The sequence below is a fragment of the Kickxella alabastrina genome, assembly GCF_025024165.1.
Source record: "Kickxella alabastrina strain RSA 675 chromosome Unknown BX661scaffold_6, whole genome shotgun sequence".
NCBI lineage: Eukaryota > Fungi > Kickxellomycota > Kickxellomycetes > Kickxellales > Kickxellaceae > Kickxella > Kickxella alabastrina.
Window position 1 is genome coordinate 676278 of NW_026251477.1, and position 23077 is coordinate 699354.

Sequence of the window (23077 nt, forward strand, 5' to 3'; positions counted from 1 at the left end):
GTTTTAACAGGGATGTCGTGCATTGAATATTTGGGTAGTTGTATAGTTGTATATTGGGTTGTGTGGTTTACAAAAATATATGTAAATATAATGTGCTAACAGTAAAGAAAAATAAAGGTGTGAACAAACAGGGGTGGGCAGTCGTTATTTTATAGTTATTTTATAAAATCAATTGGGTTCAGCTAACTTTATTATTGCTGGTCTATGCAATTAATATTGTAATAAGAAATGGCAGCTAAAAATAAAAGTTTAAGCATTTGCTTTAGCTTTACTTACGGCGCGCTTAGCTGTGCAGTTTATAAAGACAAGTCAATTTTTAGGTTTTTGTTTTAATTTACTTACTTTTCATTTGCACAAGTAAAACATTCAATATTTGACAAATCCAAACGAAATAAACGAAAATTGTAAGTACTACTTTGTTTAATTTCAACAGACAAATCTGTGTACAAAAATTAGTTTTCTTGATCAAGAGCCCAGATGTTCATATGTTAAACGATACTCGCTTTTTTGAAGGGCCACTTACTGGCTTGAATATTAACACATTTCTCTTTTCAAGCTTAGGTACAGGTTTAGATATCAATTTGAAAGCATTCAGTTCATGTCCAAATCTGTACTTATTAATGACAGATTGTAGCTCGTCCTGATTCATCAGTGGTAGGCTGTTAATCAAGCTATCGGTGCTAATTTCATTGAACATGACCTTGTACTTGCCACCTTTGTATATAAGAATGCGCTGGGATTCCACCGATGCACACAAAACCACCCATTGGATTTCAGAGAAAACGGACCTGCAATTGCTTAAAGCTGTTTGAAGCCTTTTGCAGCCAACAGGCCAGTCACCGGCAAACTGAAAGGCAAGTATGTATGCCTTGTTATCTGTTACAAGTTTATTAAACTTGGACAAGTCGTCGAACGCCTCAATATGCATACTGGAAAATATTACGGACGAGTATTTTGCCCAAACTAGATATAAAAATAAAAATAGTACAATTAGGGATAGGGATAAGGATAGGAATAATACAGCTATTGCAACAAGTGGGCGGCTGCCAAATGTTTGGTTTAAATATAAATAGCAAAAGGCGAACAAGTGTTATTTTTGGAAATACGACTTTACTTCATTTTTCCTATTTGCAAAGAAAAGAAAATAACAATGAAACTTTCATGTACCTCGTTGTTGGGTAAAAAAACACGTGAACAATAATTGTTTCTGTGATACTCCCAAAGCTAAACAAGTGGTGTACCAGGACAACATCAATGAAATAAAACTCATTTCACTCATCATGTAAAAAGCATTTACGATTAATATGGCATGCTCTCGTTCTATTTTTTTCTTATACACTGCCTGTACATGCTTCGGAAGCTGAGAATGAATACTCGCAATAGTGCAAATAACAGTTGTCAGGTTAATCAGGATTTGTGGATTAAGTATTTTGAAATATGAATGTTTTTTTTAGCGCGCATCAGCAACAAATAAAAAAAGTAGATCCTTTATCGTCAACTGGGATTTCTTTTCGCCTTCAAAATTTTTTATAGTGTGAAATGATGATTCGTTGGCGGGAACAAGCAAAACAAAAAATTAGGATCTGCATCTGCATCTATTTTAGGCACAATAAACCCGCTTGGGCACGAGGGGTGAAAAAGGAAATAATATTTTTATCCACTCCCCCCTCGCCCTCTCCTCCTTCTCTCTCGGCCTCTCTCCCCCACCAACATTTGAGTCTGCCAAACAAAGGGCCCTCTGCTTTTTTTTTTTAAAAAAAAAGAAAAACAGCCGATTGATGTGCACAATCTGTCGTCCACAGAGAGGAGAAAAAAATGCTCGGCACCATGCTCTATTTTTTATTCGAGGAGCGCTGTTTTTTTCTTTCTTTTTTCGTAGCGTTCAGGCTTTTTATTGTGAAATAACTCATCAAAAACCCGCTCTTGTTTTTCTCTTTTCATCTCTTTGCTTATTTTTGGCTTTTCTTATTTCTTTCTTGTGTTTGTATACTGTTTTTATTCTTGTCATCTCTCCTTTTTCTATTCTTTTCTTGCTGGTAAAATAAAACCACTTTATTTTCCGCCCACTGTCGCCGTTACTTTGCGAACCCCTTCCTGTGTCCGTATTGTGTGGAGGATAAAACAGTGAGACCAGTATACAGACCATCAAATATAAAGCAGAGTAAGTTTTTTTATAGCATTATATTCAGAGCCTTCACAACATTATTTTTCAATTAGCCGGTTTTCCGGTCCACATTTTTTCCAGAATACTGGGATGGTGAAAAGTAGTAGCGCGGAGTTCTGAAAAACTATTTTCCCTCTATCTCTCTTCAACACACCCAACTCCCTCTTCTTCAGGTACAATGAAATGAGGCGTGGGGGATATGAAAAGTAAAAAAAGACAAAAACAGCCTTGACGAGTATCCCTTCCCTTCCCTTTTTATTATTGTTTTTGTGAGGGATCATCATGCGCAGCGCAATGCAAAGGTTCGAAAGAATTCGGGCGCTTTGGCACGCCTTCACAGCGTAGACTGCGCAGATGCTAGGTGTCTATGTTAATGCCAAATAAATCCACTTTATTTGTTCATTTCTTACTGCAGGCGAAGCATAAAGTGCGTTTCTATACTTTCTATTGGCATGGATCTCTTTTGGCCTATCTTATTTTAACAATAAGCCAAGCTTTATTATTAAACATCAACATTCCGACATTGTTCTTGAACTCATAGGCAGGGGAAAAAACCCAAACAACAAACCAAAAAAACAAAACGGGCGGCTCGGATAATAGCACCCACAAATGGACAACACTGGACGCAAGTCGCAGTACCTATCGCTCGAAAGCAACAAGTCGGGCTCGATGGACATGAGCAACAATCAAGGGCCAGTATCCCCAGGCGAAGGCGCAGCATTCACGCGCGGAGTCGGGTTCGAGGACTCGTACACGCAAGCAAACGCCGCAGCAGCCGGAGCGCAGGCGCCCAACCGCCCAAACACGGTGTTCGGCAACATCAAGGAAACGGTGATCGGGCGCATGAGCGTGGCCGAACCCCGGCTAGAGGCGTTTGACGCGCGGGCCAAGGGTCGACAATCGATGGGCGGCACAGGCGGTGAGGGCAACGTCGAGCGCGGCAACCACGAGCACATCGAGAACGTCGAGATCACTCGGTCGCGCAAACTGTGGGTGGCCTTCACGTGGATGACCAGCTTTTGGATCCCCTCGCCGCTGCTTAGCTTTTGTGGGCGCATGAAGCGGCCGGACGTACGCATGGCGTGGCGCGAGAAGTTTGCCATTTGCACTATCATTGTATTTATGTGGGCTGCCCTGCTGTTCATAATCATCGGTCTTGGTCTCATTCTGTGCCCGAGGCAGTACGTGTGGACAGAGCAGGACATCAGCAACATCAACGATGCCAAAAAGTCGTACATGTCGGTGCGTGGAAGCGTCTATGATATCACCGACTTTATCAAGCAGAACGGCCACGGCAATTCCGCGCACCCAGGCCGCACAGATTTACTCGCCCAGTATGCCGGCTATGACACCAACGCGTCATTCCCTGTTATTGCGCGCGCGGCATGCCCGGAGCTAGTTTCCGAAGCCGTTGACCCAAGCTACACGATGTTCTTCCCGGTGCGTGGCGCCTCGTCCAACATTGATCCGGTGGCATCAAACCTGTTTCCGCACTACTCGCAGAGCGACCCCCGCTCGGAGAAGCTCACGGACCCTGACTTTTACTCAGCTTACTTTTTGCCGACCATGGAGAAATTCAAGAAGGGCGGCGTCGTGTGGAAGTTTGACTGGATCAACTGGATGTACAAGCAGCAGTCGCAGGCCTGGCGTGTCATCAACAAGGAGGTGTTCAACCTGCAGCCTTATGTCGATGCCATCAACTACCAGGGCAACCTGAACAACAAGTACAACATCCTGGACAGCCGCTTTGAGGAGATATTGAAACAAAGCGGTTACGGCACAGCGGATATTACCAAGGACTGGCTGGGCCTTAACTGGGACGCTGAGACTCGCGACATCAACTACAACTGCATGAAGGCGCTCTTCTATGTTGGCACCGTAGACAACCGCCAGGACACGCGCTGCCTGGCGACCAACTACATGCTCGTGGCATTCGCATGCGTGCTCATGCTCGTCGTCATGGTCAAGTTCATCACCGCGCTGCAGTTCAACAAGAGGCCGCGCCCGACGCCGCCGGATAAGTTTATCGTTTGTCAGGTGCCCTGCTACACCGAGGACGAGGAAAGTATTGCCAAGACCATTAGCTCGCTGGCCGGCCTCGAGTACGCAGACAAGCAGAAGCTCATTTTCATCATTTGCGACGGCAACATTGTCGGCTCGGGTAACGAAAAGTCGACGCCGCGCATTGTTCTTGACATTCTGGGCGTCGATCCCGAGTACGACCCTCCCAGCCGCGACTACCTGGCCATTGCCGAGGGCTCGCGCCGTCACAATATTGGCAAGGTGTACTCTGGTCTGTACGAGTTCGAGGGCCACGTTGTGCCGTTTATGGTTGTGGTTAAGGTCGGCACGCCCGAGGAAACCAACCGTTCCGGCAACCGCGGCAAGCGTGACTCCCAGATCCTGCTCATGTCGTTCTTCAACAAGGTTCACTTTAACCTGCCGATGACGCCGCTGGAGCTCGAGATCTACCACCAGATGCGCCACATCATCGGTGTGCCGCCTAGGAACTTTGAGTACCTGCTGCAGGTCGATGCCGATACGGAGGTCATGCCCGACTCGCTGTCGCGCTTGGTTTCGGCCTGCACGAGCGATCGTCGTATCATTGGTATTTGCGGCGAGACCATGTTGGGTAACGAGAACCAGAGCTGGACAACGATGACGCAGGTGTACGAATACTTTATCTCCCATCACATGTCCAAGGCGTTCGAGTCTCTGTTCGGCTCTGTCACTTGCTTGCCCGGTTGTTTCTGCATGTACCGCCTACGCACGACCGACGGCAAGCCGCTGCTTATCGCCAAACCTGTTCTCGAGGCATACTCCGAGCTGCACGTCGACACGCTGCACAAGAAAAACCTTTTGTCGCTCGGCGAGGATCGCTACCTGACCACACTGATGATGCAGTACTTCCCACAGTTCAAACTCAAGTTTATTCAAGACGCAAAGTGCAAGACTATTGCACCCGACAAATGGTCCATTCTGCTATCGCAGCGTCGCCGCTGGATTAACTCGACCATCCATAATCTGGCCGAGCTCCTGTTCCTGCAGGACATGTGCGGATTCTGCTTCTTTTCAATGCGCTTTGTCGTGTTCCTCGATCTCTTTGGTACTATCACGATGCCGACGACGCTTATGTACTTTGCCTACCTGATCTACATTGCCGCCACGGGTATGGCCGAGGTTGGTTACATCTCCTTGATTCTCATTGGTGCCATTTATGGCCTGCAAGCAGTAATCTTTCTTCTACGCCGTGAGTGGCAGCATATCGGCTGGATGATCATCTACCTGTGCGCCTACCCTCTGTGGTCATTTGTCCTGCCCATCTACTCGTTCTGGCACATGGATGATTTCTCCTGGGGTAATACGCGCGTGGTGGTCGGCGACGGCAAGCGCAAGATCATCATTGAGGACGACAAACCCTTTGATCCCGAGTCAATCCCGCAGCGCCGCTGGATGGAGTACGAGAAGGAGCTGGCAGCAGCCGGAGTTCTGAACGCGCCACCACCCAATATGAACCCACACGCGGGGTCCACCAAGGAGGAAGACCGCTTGTCAATGTATAGTAGCCAATCGGGGGCGCACTTGAGCCGCAGCGGCAGTGTCATGGCCTTTGCTACTATGAACGGAGGAGCTACGCCACAGAGCATGTATGGATCTCCGGTGATGCCTGGAGCGAACAGTGGGTTTGATCCGCGGTTGTCTGTTGCTATGACTAATCAGCAGATGATGGCGCGCCAACAGCAGCAGTATCAGGCGATGGGGACTCAGAGTATTTATGATAGTCAGGCGGGACGTATGTCGGCGGTTGGGTCTATCGCTGGTGATCCGAGGATGTCCTCAGCTATGTATAGCCCGCATCAGCAGATGCTCGCTATGCAGAATATGCATGGGAGCACTCACTCTTCCCCTCACGGTAGTGGAATCGGACTGCAAAATATGGCACTTCAACAACAGCAGCAGCAGCAGCAGCAATTGGGCGGATACATGAATCCGGATGCCTGGGCACCTCCCACCACGACTTCGGTCTACGGAGCTCCCTCGGTAAACATGCAGCAGCAACAGCAGATGCCGCTGTCCATGTATACGCAGAATACGCCGGATTACATGCAGATGCAGATGCAACAGCAGCCGTTTTCGCCGTCTAGCGGTGGGTCGATTCACCTGGGCAGTAATTCGATGCCCTCGGATGATCAGATCGTCGAGTCAATTCGTCGGATCCTGCTTAATGCTGATCTGACGACGACTACAAAGAAGGTTATAAGAAACCAGTTGGCGTTGGAGTTTGGCGCGGATCTGTCAACTAAAAAGGACTTTATCAGCAGGGTTGTTGACCAAATGCTTGTTGGTGAAGTGTAAGAGTGGTGGGGAGGGTTTTTTTTCATTTTTCGATTATAATATCCTATTTTTCTTTCACATTTCTATTATAAAAATACATATATATCAATTCATTTATTCCACATATACATAACCATTTTTAAATATATCTTAATAAAGGTAAACTATTGACTTGCTTTGGGATTCAGTTCTGGCGGGCGCGCTTGGATCGGTGGAGTTTAGAAAATCGATTATCCTCGCTGTCTTCGTCTTCACTATTATTCTCCTCGTCAATGTCAATCTCATTGTCAATTTTATCAACCTCAGCATCAGAATTATGCTCTGCATCGATATCCAGCAAATCCATGGTCTCAGTCACTGGACTACCGCCATCATCACTAAGCTCAACCTCCTCAACCTGAGCATCCTCCTCCTCCTCCTCTTCTTCTTCTTCTTCTTCTTCTTCTTCTTCTTCTTCTGGGTATTGCCTATTATGACAGATTTCGGAAACATCCGGAATAGCATCCACCTCAATCCTAAAATCTCTCGCAGTACTTCGCTTCAAATAATGCGCCAAAGGAACCTTGAACCTATTACTTAACATAATAACGTATTTCTCCGAGGTTTCAATCTGAAAAATCAACGATGACACCAAAGTGGAATCACGCATAACTTTGGCCTTATTCCTAACCACCAACAACGATCTGTTGCTACTACCCGAGAATTCACCTGAATCTCCCCCCCCCTTTCCCATCTTTCCCTTTTCTTTATTATCGGTTTTGGATAATTTAGAATTGGCAGGGAAATCCCCCGATGGGTCTCCGATTGAGCCCTTGCCGTAAATATCTGGCAACATATGGTACGCCAAGGAGTTCAAGTCAGAGCACACCAGGGCCAGACAGTCAACGTAAGACTCAGTAATAGGCAATTCCACACATCCCAGCTTAGCTCTTGTCAGCCCACCCAACGTCCGATGCATATCCTGAAACGCCCGCAGTACAGCATCTACGGATACTTTGGGCAAATACGGAACCAAGAGTTCCTTCATAAGGTGGGCAAGCGCAGTAAGGCGCAGGCAAATACGGCGTTCAACGAGAATACTCTGGTGCAAATCACTAGTGTCGTGCGGCTCCCGGTGGGCGAGCTCCTGTTTGGTGGTGAGCTTCAGCTGGGTCACCGCCCAGTCCACCTGGTGCAGCTCAGATCGAAGCCACGTAGTGATGGTGGTGAGGAGCGCAGGGACAGTGCGCGCGGTGAAAACTTCAAGATCCGGATCTTCCATCTCCATCATTGTCGGCTCAATATCAGGTATGGGCGCGCCGAGAAGAATGCGAGAGGCGCGGCAGAGCGTAACAGTGAGGTGATGCAAAGGCGCGATCTCCGCACTATCATGGGCGCTACTGATGGGTGCAACAGATGATGGGTCGATGGATGATGGCTGGGTATGGTAAGGCTGGCAAAGCATGAGCAATGCAACAATGCCCTTGAGCAAGCCTAGGTCTGCGGGTGGCGTGCCAGTGATTAGCCGGACGGACCACTGTGCTGTGCTGCGCAAACACTCGTAGGCACTGGTCCGCGCGCTCTGCAAGTCCTCTACAGGCAGTGTGTCGTCCGTGTCACTGTGTATAGCGGTTGTTGTTTCCGTCGTGGTTGCTAATGCTGGCGATGTATCTGGCAGAATCTCGGTCAGGCGCACAGCCAGGGCGTGCATCGCGGCCATTGTGCTGACACATTCCTTCACCAGCATAGGTCTCCGAGCCATCATCACAACGACGGCATTTCGCAGCCTCGTAATCAGCCTCGCCAAGTCCACACACGTTGAACCTAGTGGTGGCACCGCCACATCCACCGCCGAGAAGGCAGCGGTGGCAGCACTTTGGTATTGGTCGGGGGTTGCGCGCATTAGCGTCGGCGCAAGCCAGTCTAGCATATCGTATGCGACCAGGCTGGAAATGCACGCAAGGAGCAGGTCGCAACAGAGTAGCGAGACACTGCGGCCCCGCAGACCTTTTAATTTCAAGTACGCTGGCAGCGCAGAGGAGTCGAACGCATCCGCACTGGTTGCAGTGCTGGCAGCGTAGTGCGCAATGGCGCCCGTGAACGCAATATACGCGGCCTCGAGCACCAGGGCCACGTCCGGAACCGGCGCCACCGCTGCAGCAGAGCCAGAGCCAGAGCCAGAGCCAGAGGCAGGACCAGGACCAAAGTCAGAGGCGCCAGCGTAGGCCATGCCTGAGCGGCGCTGGACCCGCGCCAACGCGACCTCCAGCAAATGGCGGACAAATTGGTGATTGGCCGACCACAGAGCCAGCCCGTCCGAGGCCCGCGCCCTCGCGACATGCGCGGCGTCCGGCAGCAGCAGCCTTAGGACGCGCACAGCCGAGTGCAGCGACATCAGCGACAGCTCCTGCGGCGAACCAATCACGCGCCGGTTGCGGTCGTCCAGGCACCGGGCACTCAAAATGTCGCTGAACCGCGCCAGCTTGGCGAATAGTGCCATGGCCAGCGTCGGGTCATCCAGCAGCGCGCAGCCCGCGTGTGTGTTTGATGAGCTGCTGCTGCTGCTGGCAGAGGCGGCAACGCCATGCATCAGCGCATGCTCCATGCAGGCATCCAGGCAGCCGATGACCAGCACGCAGGTGCTGTGGTTGCGCAGCCCCGAGCCGCTGCTCAGAGTGTAGTCGCCGGCGGCATTTAGCCCAAAGTCCTCGAGCTGTGCCCGGGCAAAACGCGCACACACGTCGGCCATCTCGGCCGCGGCCGCTGCCTCTGCTGCATTGCCGGCATCCAGGGCGGCACGTGCGCGCACGAGCTTGGCAAAGCACCCCAGGAACAGCGCCACGGGCATGACGACGCGGTGCGACCCGGGGCTGACACACAGGCCGATGCGCACAGGCGCCGGCTCGGCCCTGTCCGCGCAGTAGTGCTTAGCAAACTCGCAACGGAAAACATCGCCCAGCGCAGCAAGCAGCACGGCGCAGCGGCGCGCACTGGGCTGGTCAAGCAGGAGCGCGAGCCGCTCGTAGGCCAGCGCGCGCACCTCTGGCTGCTGCGTCAAACAGCGGCGCACCAGCGCCAGAACCTCCAACAGCGCCGACACCAGCGCTTCGCCGCGGCGCTGGGCGCCCCGACAGTCGCTGAGCGCCGCAGCAATGCTGCGCGCAAGCGCAAACAGCCCGGCCAGCGCCGCGCGGCGGGCGCCGAGGCTGTGGGCAAACAGCGCCTTGCGCAGCACCAGCACCAGCGCGCCGCGCATGCCCGCGTCCTCCAGCACCAGCGGCGCCACCGCCGCAAGCAGCTGCTCGACGGCCTCCGGCGCCGCGTCCAGCGCATCGACCAGCCGCCCGCCAAACGGCCGCACGGCGTCGAGGTCGTCGGCCGTCACGGCACGCAGCAGCCCGACCAGCCCTCCGTGGCCGTGCGCCTGCGCCGACGGCTCAGCCGACGCTGCTGCTGCGCGCGCGAGAACCTGGCCGATGATCTCGCCGCGCACAAACGCGTGCGCTGCGAATGACGCGCGCAGCGCCCCGACACACACGCGGCGCGCCATGGCGCACGCGCGCGCGCTGTACGTGCCGCGGCGCGCGGCTGCCGCCGCGTGGTCGATGGTGGCGAGGCTCACGTGCACCAGCGCCTGCGTCGCCTGGTCCCATCCGTACGCAGCCGACCGTGCAACCACGGCACCCAGCAACCGCTCGTGCGCACGGCCGCCGGCAGCGCGGTTTTTTCTGAGGTGCGTGGCCGCCCAGGGCATCGCCTGCAGCGCCAGCGCGTCGTGGATGCTGCGCACAAGGTGCGTACGCAGCAGCGCCGTGACGGCGTCGGCGAAGCGATGGATGCGCGCTAGCGCCAGCAGACACGCGCACGCAAACGGCGCCAGCGCGCTGCCGGCCTCGATGCCCGCGCGCGCATGCGCCACCAGCGCATCGCCCAGCTCAAAGTCCTGCTTGACGCCGTACGTGAAATGCAGCATGGCCGCGCCCTCGGCGTCGCCCAGCGCACGCCACCTGCCAGAGTCCGCCGCGGCGCCTGCCGATTCCCGCGCGTCGAGCGCGTCGAAGAGCGCAAATATGCCCCCGAGGATCTGCCGCTTGCCGCCGCCCCGCGCAAACAGCAGAAGCTGGGCGACCATCGGCGGCAGCTCAGCCAGGCCAACCACGTGCAGCTGCCGCAGCATGCGCGCGGCCACCATCTCGGCCAGTCCGGGGCCGAGCGCAATCTCGCGCAGCACCGCGCTCACTGCCACCGACGCCTGTGGCGCCCAGCGGTATGCGCAGGCGCACTCGACCCAGTACGCCTTGAGCTCGGCGCCCGTGCGCGTAATGCTGCCGCCAGCCTCCACGCCACGGCCAATCTCGCTGCCGACGATCTCGACGCTGCCCACGGCGCCCAGCGCATCCAGTAGCATCGGAAGGAGGCCTTGGAGCGCCGCTGGTGTCGATCCGCTGGTTTTGAGCTCAGCCAGGATGCGGAACGCCGTGTCGATGATTGCACGCGCGCCCAGCTGCGGCAGCACCTCCAGCAGCCGGTCGCCGACCGCTACCCACTTCCGGTCCCTCTCGCGCCCCTGCGGATCCTCCTCGCAGATCTGGCTCACACAGGCGCTTGCCACCGTGCCCAGCACCCGCTCGCCGTCCGCCACCCGTCCGCTCTCAATAAGTGCGCTGCCGCCCTTGAACATCAGCTGTATCGTCGCTGCAAACCCCGTAGTGGCATTGCTGCTGCCGCTGCCGCTGCCGGTGTCTGCCTGGCTGGCTGACTCATCCAAGACTTCCTCCGCTATTGTGTAAAGAGCTTGGCTGGAGAGACTTTGCAGTAGCTCGCTGAGCAAGATGTATTGCTTTGCTTGTCCCAGTGACGCAATTCGCTCGGCCACCTGTGAATTCGTCGCTTGACTCATGCGAATTAAAGCAAAGCAGAAGGAAACAAAGAAATAAACGGAGTGTCTGTGTGAATTAAGAGATACTGAATTAAAAAAGAAACTGAATTAAAAGAAAATTAATTTTATGCGGAAAAGAAGGGGAAAAGTTCGTTGTTGTTGCTGCCCTTGCTGCTGCTGCCAATTGCAAAAGATATGGTGGTCAATTCAAATTTCATCACTTTTTTTTGTGCGCAGCAACTCCTATTGCTAATCATTACCAAGCGCGCATACATTCATGAATGCTGACTGATTTAATCTAGCTTTCCGCGTTTTGATTATATTACATGTGAGCCTTGCAATGTTCGAAAAACGGCGTTGGCGAAACAAAGCACACCTGCTCCATCATCCCAATCATCTCACCACCATTCCGCTGGGCATCACTGCTGCCAACCACCACAGACGCAGCATCAACCCTTTTATTAAACCCAAGAACACCACCAATCAGCTTTGCGTACTGAAACTTTACCTCCACCGGCGTACTAACCCTTTTCCCCTGCCGATACCACTGTACGTATGGGTGATCCTTGCAGGACGCGGGCACAACCCCCTGGCACCACTGATCGTTCGCATCAATCACTCCAACTTTATAATTAACATTGCTACCACGTCCCCCACAATTATTTGAAAAAGAGGATGAGCACATTTTTACGTTTTGCACGAAATCATCTAGATGGTCTTGGTCTAGTCGGTGGAATATGAGGATACCAGATTTGTACTTGTCGTTGAATTTTTTGAACCGCCTTTCGCTGTTTATTACCTTGTAGTCGTTTTTGGTCTTGCGGATATACAAGGGCAGGAAAGGTGACTCGCTACCGCTGCTGGCGTCGCTGCAACTGCTGCTTTCAGAGTCGGACACTTCAGAAGTATAGAAAAAACTCATTGCTTATTAAAGAAAGTGTAGTATAAAAGTTGGTGGAGAGATAGTGAGAGGTTGATGAATAGTTTTTTATTTGATGTATGTAGAGAAAAATGGAAATGTGGGCATTTATGGAAAAGCGTTGCCTTTTATTATTTTTCTTCTTCATTATTACTCTCACTCATACCTTTCCGCTTTTTTAAATTTTATTTTTTCTCTCATGCCTACTTTTAATGGGAGAACTTAAAAAGGGAGAAGAAAGAAGAAGAAAGGTACGAGACTTTAACCATTTTTCTTTTTGTTTAATTCATCTGTATGAATGCTTTATTTTTTATTTTATTGTTCTCATGCTTCCCAAAAAACATCTTGTCATTATAAATTAAATTATGTATAATTGTAGGCCTATTTTTATCTGAAACTATTTTACTTCAAGACAATTTTTATACATCACACATGCTATTAATAAGATAAAAAATAAATGAATTAAAGGCAAATGATTATTTTTACCTTTTATTTTATCCCCCCATTAAAACAAAGATACATGTATTTTTATTTGCTTATTTCATTGTTCACTTTATTTATTCACTTGTATCGCTCAGTTTTTCTATGTCTAGTGATCTCGCTCATTATTTAGTCTTTTATTTTCCTCCTTATTTTCCCTTTTAATCCTTTTTATTACTTAATCAAAGCAAAGAATGCCAATATAAACAATAAATAAATAATTTGCTTTATAAATTTTTTTGTGCATTTATAAAAATTTACAATGCAAAGTTAATGTCCGGGCCTGTAAAATAAAAAATATTTATTAATACAATATAAAACAAAAAATAATGTTTTGCAAAAATGGAAGTTGGCAAGCTTGTTTTTGTTTTGTCGCGTAGGATATAGTTAGGCTATGAATAAATTTATTATTGTTGGACTAAAAATAAAATATTAATTTATTGTTAAAAAGTGGGCCCATTTTGATTCAATCATATCACATAATTGCGCTTTGCATTTACAAATGTAATGAGAAAAGATCTTCTTTGGTTGGAATCGTTTTTTACGCACGCTGTTTTTTTATACACCTCGCAAAATATAAATGCAACTTTATATTTACCTGTTTTAGTATAATGGCTAATTGTTTCACTCAGCGCCTTAGTACTACCCACGTGAAGATTAAATGTAAAGCATTTAACTTTTGTACAATAGTATTCAAACAACTCTGTCGTTTTTATATAAGCCGGGTTTTTACATAAAAGTTTGGTTTGTTCTTTTGTTTGCGTAGAACTGTTTTTATTGGAGACTGACAGGATAGCTGTTAGAAGACATTTTCAAAAATTTTATAAAATAAACTAATGTTGAAATAAAATTAAGGCGTAAAAAAATTATCTTGAACCTCCCTCTATTCCTAATTTTTTAAAGCTGTTGTACTAATTGTCTCTCTTAAAGCAGCTCACCACAATAAATAAAATAGAAAATAAAAACACAAGCCTTTAATTATAAAAGAAAGCATGTTTATTGCCGCTTTTTAAGCTAAAAAGAAATATTTTCTCTGTTTTTTAAATATACATGCAAAACAGATGGCTCATTATACGCTGTTTTAAAAGTGGCTAAATGGTTTTTTTAGTTAATGGCTGAGCGCTGGCCGCAAGTTTTTTATTCTACTTAATTTTACTCTTAGACCTGTATTTCAATTTGTCTGTTAAAAATTAATCGAGTTTGCAAATTATATTTTATTTGTGAATGATAAATTATAGTAAAAATAGTTAATAGTTGTTTTAAATGATTGAGTATTGTTGTTAATGTTTTTTTGGTGTTGTGCTGTATTACAACAGCGCGCTTATTTTTGGCATTGTTTTAATTTTTCCTTTACTCTCTCTACTTTTTTACTTTGTAGAGATTAATTGAAACAAATAATGCCAACGATAAAAAGAGGAAAAGGTTTTTTGTTTAATTTTTGCTGAAAAAAGCTTTGATTATTTGTAATAAAATTGTGTAGGCAGCATTTCAATACATTTTTATTATAAATTATAGGTGATAAAATAAAACCAAATTAAACTATATAAATTTTTCTGACAAAATGCCCTTTTACATATTCTAATACAAGAAAATCATGATTAGCCATTTTCTTTATTGTATTATGCTTAACATTAGAATTGTAATTGTTAACCCACATTAGTGCTACATATGGTTTGGTTAACTTTTCCATTATACGTTAAACAGCTGTATGTACGTTTTTTGCGTTTTCATTGTGAAGAATAACTGTAGCGTAATTATTCCTGTTTATAATTTTTTAAATCGCACTTTTGAAGAATATTTATGCATTTCAACAGCATCTTTTGTTTGTCGTCCAAGTCAAAGTAAATTTTTTAGTGTTGATTAGCCGGTGTTTTAGTCATGTTTGTAAAAGTGTATAAATAAGTAATTGAAATATATTTATAATTTTTGTAGCAAGAAAAATTGAAAAAATAAAGAGAATCCGCACATTTATTAAAAAAACTACAACTGGTTTTGCCAAAACCAGCGGACACTAACTGTTAAATGAATAGAAAATTTTAAACAAAAGTGGCTTTATTGAATTGATAAAAAATAAGTAATACTGGCTGTTTTCCCCCTCTTTTTGTCAATAAGCTTGTTAAAATGCCAGACTTTAAAACATCAAAAGCAACAATTTCCGCTTGTATTTCTTTTTAAAATAGTTTTTTACGGTTGTCTATTTAATATTTAATTTGCTGCTTGGTACTGGCTTCATAAATTGTATTATTTATTGATACAGAAAATATTACCAGCTTAATCAAATTGAATAAGCAGCTATAATTAAAAATCAATTGAATAAATTAAATCACTATTTATGGGCTCATTTGTATTAGATTATTGAAATTAACTGATTAACCAGCTTTTATTATTGTTGTTAAAATATGTATGTTCTATAAACGAGAAATAAAGAGTAAAAATACTATGTATTTAATAAGATGTATACTATGAGTGCTATGCACTGCAAAGGTAAGAGAGAGCAACTATGTGCTGTGTGTCACTGTGTGATTAAATGGATAACTAATGTGGTGTGTTTACGTCTGGCTGCATCCAGCTTTGGCAGATTAACAAAAACAATAAAGGCTGGTTAAGCACTCAATCCAAATTGACTAATAAGTAGGCATCTGATCTGTACCGCAAGAAATAAAAAAGTGGAAGCACAACGGATGGGCAAGCACTGCTAACTTTGTTGACTAATGTATCCAGACCGTCCTTACGTTGGTCAAGAAACTCAAAATACGTGAATTTTTTACTTTATTAATTTGCTTGCATTGCTCAGTTTTTGTATGTCCAATGATTTTGCTCATTATTCTTTATTCTTTATTCTTTATTTTTCATCCTTTTTATTCTTTATTTTTTATTATTAATCCTTTTTCCCTTTTTTATTGCTTAATTATAACAAAGGGTGCCAACATAAGCATGTAATAAATAATTTTCTTTATATATTTTTTAGTCCATTAACAATAATTTGTGTCAGGGCTTGTAAAAAATATATTTATTATACTAACCGAAATTCAACTAAAACCTCATTATAGAATAATAGCAAACACCCCTGCCAAAACCTAGGTATATTAATAAGTAATATGTGTTTTTGGATCCCTTCATTGACCATAACTATTGCATTTAAAAACAAAATAGTTTTTGTTTTGGGGCATCCATGGTTTTTTGCCAAACGAATTATAAAAATCAGTATACTTCATAAATGCCAAATTTCTATATTTATATTTATTATCTATTTTTATGTCTTTAAATTCTGCTTCCGAGATAGGTTTTATATTACTGTATAGAATGACTGCCACGTCTTTATAGCTTGCTATAAAATTTTTAAATTCATTATTGTTATGCAAAACCAGACAGGAAAATTTTGTTTCTGGTTTTGGTTCTTGTTCATCGTCTGACCCGACGAAAAACTTGCTTTTGTGGTTGGTCATTTTAATAGTGGTGGTATTAATAGTAAATAAATAAATTTATAAAATAATAATAAAAGATAAATGTGCAAAACCTGATGAAGCGACAGACCTCCTGTCTTAAGTATAAAAAGCTCCGATATAAACAGACAAAACTAGTAAACATTTTACTATGTTAGCGGCCAATAAGTAAAAGGTATAAAAATGGTTGACTGCAAACATTGACGTGTGTTTATTGCTGTTTTTTCCATTGAGCATTTGTTTACTCCACCAACCGTTCAACTGTAAAGCATAACAAAGCGATAATTCCCCTTTGTAATTTTTACATTTTATGTTGTACATTAAACACAATTAAGCTATTTTAAAATTAGCTGTCAGGTGGGTGTTGACTGCAAATATTTTGACATTTATTTTTATTCCTCAAATAAAACAAACTGGTTTAACAAAAAAATTTAAAGCACCCGCTTGGTTTGTAAATATATTTGCAAAACCAAAACATCAATAGAAAATTACTCAGTGATTGTTTCATATTTTCAAGTAGTGTTTTGTGTCAATACTATAGGTTTAATGCGCATGTTTTCAAAGTTTATTAGCAAAAACAATTAAACAGGAATATCCAATCAATGCAAGTAGTTTAAAATACAATAACATTAATGTTAAGCGTGGCCAGAGACAAACTTACAGCAAATGGTTGTTGATGATTTAAATGTTATTATTTAAAACAAGTCCATTAATTGATGTAAACCACGTAAAGAAACAATTTCTTGTAGCCAAAAATTAAATAATTAGTTTTCCGTTTTTAAATTTTAAAACATAATATTTAAACATATACACATTATGTATTGGAATTGTATTGAATGCGGCCTTGTATTAGTCAAATGCCATGAGTCCCACATATAATTTATCATTTTTTTTACAAGACAAATTATAATTAAGCCGATGTTTCTAGTTCCTTTATTGTAAAGCATAACTGTGGTATAAGGTTTTGAGTTAATAAACTATTCAAAATCACTCTTGTTGCATAAAACAGAAATTCATCTATTTTAATTTTACTGTACTTTGGACAAGTGTTGTTCTTAGCTTGTTCTTTGGGGATTCCTGTAACAATATTATATAAATAAACAAATAGCAAAATGAAAAACAGGTTGTATGTAAACTTGTATTTATGTCCATATCTATGTCCAATTCAAATGGCCACGATCATTAAATAAAATGCCAAATAATAAAAACGTAAAACAGCTTAAAAAGCAAATAAACTGCTTTCTTTTTGGAACGTGGCATAAAGGCACATCAACCATCATGCGCAATTCATTTGATTTATTTTTGCTTGAATGAACACGAGGCAAGAAATATTTTTCCATATGTTTACAATGTGGTAAATACAATTCAACTGTCACCTGAGTATTAAATGCAAAAATAAAATGAATAGCCGTTCTTTGCATATTTGCTTGCTATTTTTTAACAAGCTGGTAAATTGCTTTTTGTCGACAATTTATTTGTTTTTGAGATGCTGTATTAGAATTGTAAAAATGTAAAAACAAATTGTTTCAAACTCACGGCAGCTGTTTCAATCCTTACGTTTCTATTAATATTTGCTCAGACGCATTGTAAACTCGATTTGGCATATTCATTTAATGTCCCATTTGCAAAAACTCGTACTGGCACTATATGCTTGTATGTTTATTGGCAACGTAAATTAAACTTATTGGGTCAAATTACATTCCACAAGTGTACCAGTATTGCTAATTTCAAAAAGCATAGTTCGCAACATGGCTTTAAACACGACGACGCCTTTTTTTGTGCCGAGCTTATCCAATGCATTAAACGACTTGTCATTGCGGCCCTTTATGTCAATAACTCCAATATAGCATCTTTCGAGCTTTAAAGATTTAATGCTTTTAATTACTTGATTCAAGTTTGTAACACCCTTTTCGTAACATATAACCACAGCATAGCCACTCCTAGTGATTAAAATTTCCAATTCATTATTTGTATCAATTTCGCAATAGCTGGCCTTTTTGTTTTGCGTTACTGGAAGTGACAACGGTACCTTTGGCATAGTAATGGGCTTAGTGTGCAATATGTACTTTGAATATAAGTGTATGTTAGTATTGTTGTTGAATTGGGTGGAAGATTTGGTGTAGGTTGATAAAAAAGTTTGCACTCTCGGGGCGAAATTGCTCAATTTATACAATTTGTTTTGAACACTAAAGTGGTTGTATTCGCCTACGATTAAAACGTGAAAAAGTAAAAAAAATCAAACTGGGTGTATTCAGTCGTTTGCATAAATCCACAAATTGCATAGATAGGTGTGTGCTAAAAGAGAAGGCCCGTGCGTTAGAAAGTCTGAAAGTAAATATTGCCAAAGACGCACATACAAAGCAAATGTCTAAATTTGTATTTTATTTGACACGTGGAGCACAAAGCTCTATTTGGTAGGAGCATTTCCACAAATATGTATCAAATTTATGAATTTAATTTAATAAAAGGGTCAAAAAACTTGACAACTCGTGCGGACAGTAGGGAATTGCAAGCATATCAATTGAAAACAAGTGCGACTTTAGGTGCACATTAAGGCAAACAAACGCCAAATATGAAAGCAGTATATTTTTTAGATGTACAATTTTTACGAATGATAATAAACCAAGCGAAAGAAGAAGAAAAAACTACTCACGCAAATGTTGACAGAATGCCCAAAATAATTTTGTTCTTGAACTGCAAGCGCGCCTGCAGCTCCAAAATGTGAGAAATCGGGCCAGCGCTCTGCACTGAATCTTGAATTTGCTCAGCGCGCCTCTTGCCAATACCCTGAAGCTTCATTATTTTCTTGACCTCCCCTGAATTGATCATCTGCACTGCGCTTGCCAGACAGATATCGTTGAACTGGCCCAACGACAATTTCTCCTCAGCAGTACCAACAGCTGTCGATGGACTCGTCTTTGTCTTTGAAGATGCAGACATGTCAGAAAGGCGCTCGCCCCGGCTCTCCGACCGACCTTCATCACCTTGCTCGCCCTTTTCTGCTATCCGGCGCTCCACCAGGCCTCGTACACTCAGCGATCCGGGAACACGCCCGCCCCGACGTGCCTTTGGATTCGCTTTTTTCAAGCTGTTTCGCGAGTCTTCATCGACCAATAGCATGTCCTCAGCATCGTCCTCGTCGCCACTGTGCAAGACAAAGTCCTTGTCGCGGCGGTCTTCTGGCGTCGCTGGGTCTGGCAATGCGCGGCGCAGACGGGCTGCGGCAGAGCTCTTGGCGTCAAGCTTGGTGGCACGCAGGGTGGCCACGGGTACCTTTTTAGTCTCCAGGCGGGTTCGCAAGTCTGACTGGAATTCCTCGCCACCAACGACAAACGGATTCAAGCTGCTGGTGCCAAAGCTCAGCCGCTGGCGGTCGTGCACAGAACCCTCAGTAATATTGACAAACCTATTTTGAATCACACCGGACTTTTTGCCTGCGTCGCCGAGCAGCCTGACGCGCTTCATATTTGGCTTGCCAGCAGCAGTGGCGGCGGCAGCGGCAGTGGCAGTAGCGGCATCATTTGCAGCAGTAGCATTTGCCGTTGCCGCTGCAGTCTCGGCCATGATTTTTGGAAAAAACAGCGGCTTGTGAGCGGGCAGCTGCTGCGGCTTTTGACTTGTCTTGTCTCCATTTTTGGCATCGGCCACCATGGACAGTAGTGTAGACGCTAATGTGCGCTGCCTGCCCCTCCCCTTGCCAGCACTCGGAGACTCGTCCTGGCCATTATTTAACCACATTGGGCTGACCTTCTCAAAGTCGTCTCCGTCACCCACAAGCATCCCGTTCTTCATTATCGGCGCGCTGCCGGTCCTCTCGCTGACTATGACATTGGCCTCGCCGTGGCTATTGATCGAGCTCCGGCGCTTCTCTCGACGAATTTTGGCGCACAGCTTAGTGATATGCGCCTCGAGCTTGTTCAGACCAGGAGCATAGCGCAGGGCTTCTTCATAATGAGTCAGCGCACGCTCGAGGTGGCCGGCCTGTTCCAACTCGCGAGCGTGTTTAAGCCACCCGCGGCTGGTCTTGAGCTTTGTGGAGGGCGTGAATAGGTCGAGAACCGCGTTAGAGTCCAGCTGCTTGCCGTTGAGCCGCTTTTCGAGCTGCTCGACGCGCTCCATTATCTTGTTGCTAGCCGACTCGCTCTTCTGCTCCATTTCGCTAAACCGAGCTGTCACAACCTTTTGCACAAAGTCGGCCTGCTGGGGGGCAGGTCGCCGGGAAGCTGCATCCGGGTGGTTGCTCTGCAGACCGCCAGCCGGCGATATGCGTCGCTGGGCACCTGCTGCCAGCTGCGTGCAGTTATCGTTCAAAGGCAAGTCCTCTCCCTCCGACTCGTCGAGTCCGTCGGACCGTCCGCGCTTCACACCGCCGCTGCCAATAGCCGAAGATGCGGCCAGCGTTCCAGAAGCGCAAGAGACCACGGCTGAGCGCATCGGACGGCCCACTCCGCGATGGTGCTGCATCCTGTCCGACACCGACCACCGCTGCTCGACTACCTCGTGGGCCACTGGCTTATTAACGACCTCGCGCGATTTTGTGGCAAAGTTCAGCGTATTGTGCGTGTCTTGCAAAAAGGCCTCACCAGGAGATACATTGACGATCATCATGCCCAGGCTGTCGCCGCCCAAAGAGTCCTGTAGAATGCGCGTCATCTTTGAGTCACGGTACGGAATGCGCGATGCACCTATGTTCAGGGCCTCAACGACCTGACCGAGCACAAACAGGCTGCGGTTGATAGCGCTACTCTCGGCCATCCGATCCTTTCCGTTCTCTGTCCTCCGGTTATCCTCACTTCCGGCCAAATCTATCAAATGCAGGCGCCCGCACCACGTCTTGCCGCTACCAATGTCGTCCTTCCACTGGACCTGCACGGTCAGAATTGCGTGCGACCTTGACGAGTGGTTGTTAAGCTTTGTGCTGGCCGTTCGCCGGTTCCCGCAGGCCTTCTGGTATAGTGTATCGAACTGCTCATAGGACGTCACCTTCTTCTCGGACAGCCCGGCAACAAAAATCTTGCGGTTGGCGTCCTCGCGAATGGGCAGGCCGGCCACAGAATCACGTTGCTTGAGCAAATCAAAAACAGCCTCCTTATATATCTCGTAGTAGCTGACCCGAATGTCGTAGTCAAAGGAATCGCGCTCCTGGTGCTTGAATATGTGCTCCATCGCGCGCGGGATTATCCCGGGCTCGGTCTCCGATCCCTGTATTGTGTGTGTTTTTCCCGCGCCAGTCACTCCGTAGCAAAACACGGTGGCTGACAAGCCGGTGAATATAGTCTCTACTAGTGGTCGCACGTCGTTGTTGTAAATCACGTCCTGGCCGACAACTGGCCCATAGCACGAGTCAAAACTAATAAATAAAAATCATTTTGTAAATAAAAATTAGTTAGCGCCAAGTTGACAATAAAAAATCATTCGTCAGCACAAAAGTTGCATAAATTCAGTTTTGCTTACTTAAACTTGACATCCTTGGTGGTGTCTCTGGGGTTGGTGACTCGTAGCACATTGTTGGCCTCCACACCTACTGACTCGTCTGTTTTTTCTGTCTTCAGAAACGGGCGCACACGGCAGACCACTTTAATTTTGTTTCCACTGGAGGTCATTAGACTAGCAGCTTGTCGAGTTCCTTTCCGTAACGCTGTTTCTCAGTATAAACAAAAAATGAATTCAAATTAAGCAAGGATCAGAATTAAAAAAATAGTTGTAATAGAAATGTAACAAAAAGAGAAAATAACAACCAAAAAAAATCAATCACGGGAAAGAGGGGGATGAAAACAATCCGATTTGATTTTCTTTTTTATTTTCTTGGACAAAAGTGAAAATTTTTGTTTACGTTTAGCGATCACCTGCTTTTATTTTATCAAAACCATAGCTGGCCAATATCTAATGCACCCAGACAATGGGTATATGGATTTTTTACTTAAAATTATTATTGTATTGCTCCTCTGCTTGATCAAACATATACAAATAACTTTACAGCTCTTATATTCCTCCAATATAAATTTCTATATACAAATATGGCTGATAACCATATCCCGGCTGAGCAGACCGAGGTGACTAGGGAGACGAAGAAGCCGCGGTTCAACAAAAACGACAAATTTGACAACAAACCCAAAGATCATTCGAAAGAACCAATGAGCGACTCCAAAAGAGCAATCCTCAGCACATTTACTCAATACCGTGATATCCTAGACTCGCACTACGACCAACGCGAGCGCATCATCAAGTGCTCGCGTGACATCACCGCACTGAGCAAAAAAATGGTGTTTTCGCTCCTCCGTATCACGCAAGACTCTGCAGAAAATGTTTTCAGGGACGTTGAGATCAAGCATTCGGTTGTTCTGGATCTATTCGCAAAGGTGGCTGTAGATTTGCAAGGATCCAATGCGCTCAAGTATAATCGGCAGGCGACTGGAGGTCTGCAGGAGTACATCGAGGCACTGGGATTGTGGGTGTTTCTGCGTGACAACACGCTGATTACTAAGGATCAGGTTGAGGATATGGTGCGCAGCAAGGGCACCATGGTGACAGTGACTGACGAGGACTATGTCTTGGGCATCAGCGATCTTCCTGGTGAAGTCAATCGCTACTGCATCAATGCTATTGGCAAGAGCGATCATGAGGCGGTTAGGAGGAGCCTTGTGTTCTTGCGGGCGCTCAAGGAGGGAATCAATTTAATTATATGCAGTGGCAAAATCAGAGACCTGCACAAGAAACTCGAGGTTCTTGACAGCAGCCTTGAAAAGACTGAGAAGGCGTACTACTCAATGTCGATCAGGGATACCGAAATGCACAGAGCCAACATCACGGACATCGATACCAGCAGTGGATCGGTAACCGCAGCATAACTTTTTATCAACAATTATTTTCAATTTATC

At 45.7% G+C, this 23077-nt stretch overlaps 5 protein-coding genes across 5 annotated transcripts; 2 read left to right on the forward strand and 3 right to left on the reverse strand.

The window, feature by feature from the left end:
- Positions 1 to 3067: 3067 nt before the first annotated feature.
- BX661DRAFT_141823 (chitin synthase-domain-containing protein) lies at positions 3068 to 5611 on the forward strand (the record flags this gene model as incomplete). Its single annotated transcript, XM_051532904.1, has 1 exon — positions 3068 to 5611. A coding segment is annotated over one exon (2544 nt), but the record flags the coding sequence as incomplete, so codon positions are not given.
- Positions 5612 to 6598: 987 nt separating this feature from the next.
- BX661DRAFT_179843 (FANCI solenoid 4-domain-containing protein) lies at positions 6599 to 11215 on the reverse strand. The gene is given in 2 exon segments (XM_051535331.1): positions 6599 to 6915; positions 6931 to 11215. 2 exon segments carry the CDS (start codon positions 11157 to 11159, stop codon positions 6684 to 6686), a joined length of 4461 nt encoding a protein of 1486 aa, XP_051393207.1. The 5' UTR covers positions 11160 to 11215; the 3' UTR covers positions 6599 to 6683.
- A 307-nt stretch (positions 11216 to 11522) lies between these two features.
- On the reverse strand, positions 11523 to 12379 carry BX661DRAFT_179844 (uncharacterized protein). Its single transcript, XM_051535332.1, has one exon. The coding sequence runs from the start codon at positions 12277 to 12279 to the stop codon at positions 11680 to 11682; it is 600 nt and encodes a 199-aa protein (XP_051393208.1). The 5' UTR covers positions 12280 to 12379; the 3' UTR covers positions 11523 to 11679.
- Positions 12380 to 18775: 6396 nt separating this feature from the next.
- BX661DRAFT_179847 (P-loop containing nucleoside triphosphate hydrolase protein) lies at positions 18776 to 21946 on the reverse strand. Its single transcript, XM_051535333.1, has 2 exons — positions 21654 to 21946; positions 18776 to 21549 (listed from the first exon to the last, which is right to left on the reverse strand). The coding sequence occupies exons 1-2, from the start codon at positions 21800 to 21802 to the stop codon at positions 18849 to 18851; spliced, it is 2850 nt and encodes a 949-aa protein (XP_051393209.1). The 5' UTR covers positions 21803 to 21946; the 3' UTR covers positions 18776 to 18848.
- Positions 21947 to 22146: 200 nt separating this feature from the next.
- Positions 22147 to 23077, forward strand: BX661DRAFT_179850 (Translin). Its single transcript, XM_051535334.1, has one exon. It carries the CDS (start codon positions 22217 to 22219, stop codon positions 23045 to 23047), a length of 831 nt encoding a protein of 276 aa, XP_051393210.1. The 5' UTR covers positions 22147 to 22216; the 3' UTR covers positions 23048 to 23077.

Coding starts and splice junctions, on each gene's coding strand:
- BX661DRAFT_179850 (XM_051535334.1), top strand. CDS start 22,217: ATGGCTGATAACCATATCCCGGCTGAGCAGACCGAGGTGACTAGGGAG.
- BX661DRAFT_179844 (XM_051535332.1), bottom strand. CDS start 12,279: ATGAGTTTTTTCTATACTTCTGAAGTGTCCGACTCTGAAAGCAGCAGT.
- BX661DRAFT_179847 (XM_051535333.1), bottom strand. CDS start 21,802: ATGACCTCCAGTGGAAACAAAATTAAAGTGGTCTGCCGTGTGCGCCCG. Junction 21,550..21,653: donor ACCAAGGATGTCAAGTTTAA/GTAAGCAAAACT, acceptor TTTATTTATTAG/TTTTGACTCGTGCTATGGGC.
- BX661DRAFT_179843 (XM_051535331.1), bottom strand. CDS start 11,159: ATGTTCAAGGGCGGCAGCGCACTTATTGAGAGCGGACGGGTGGCGGAC.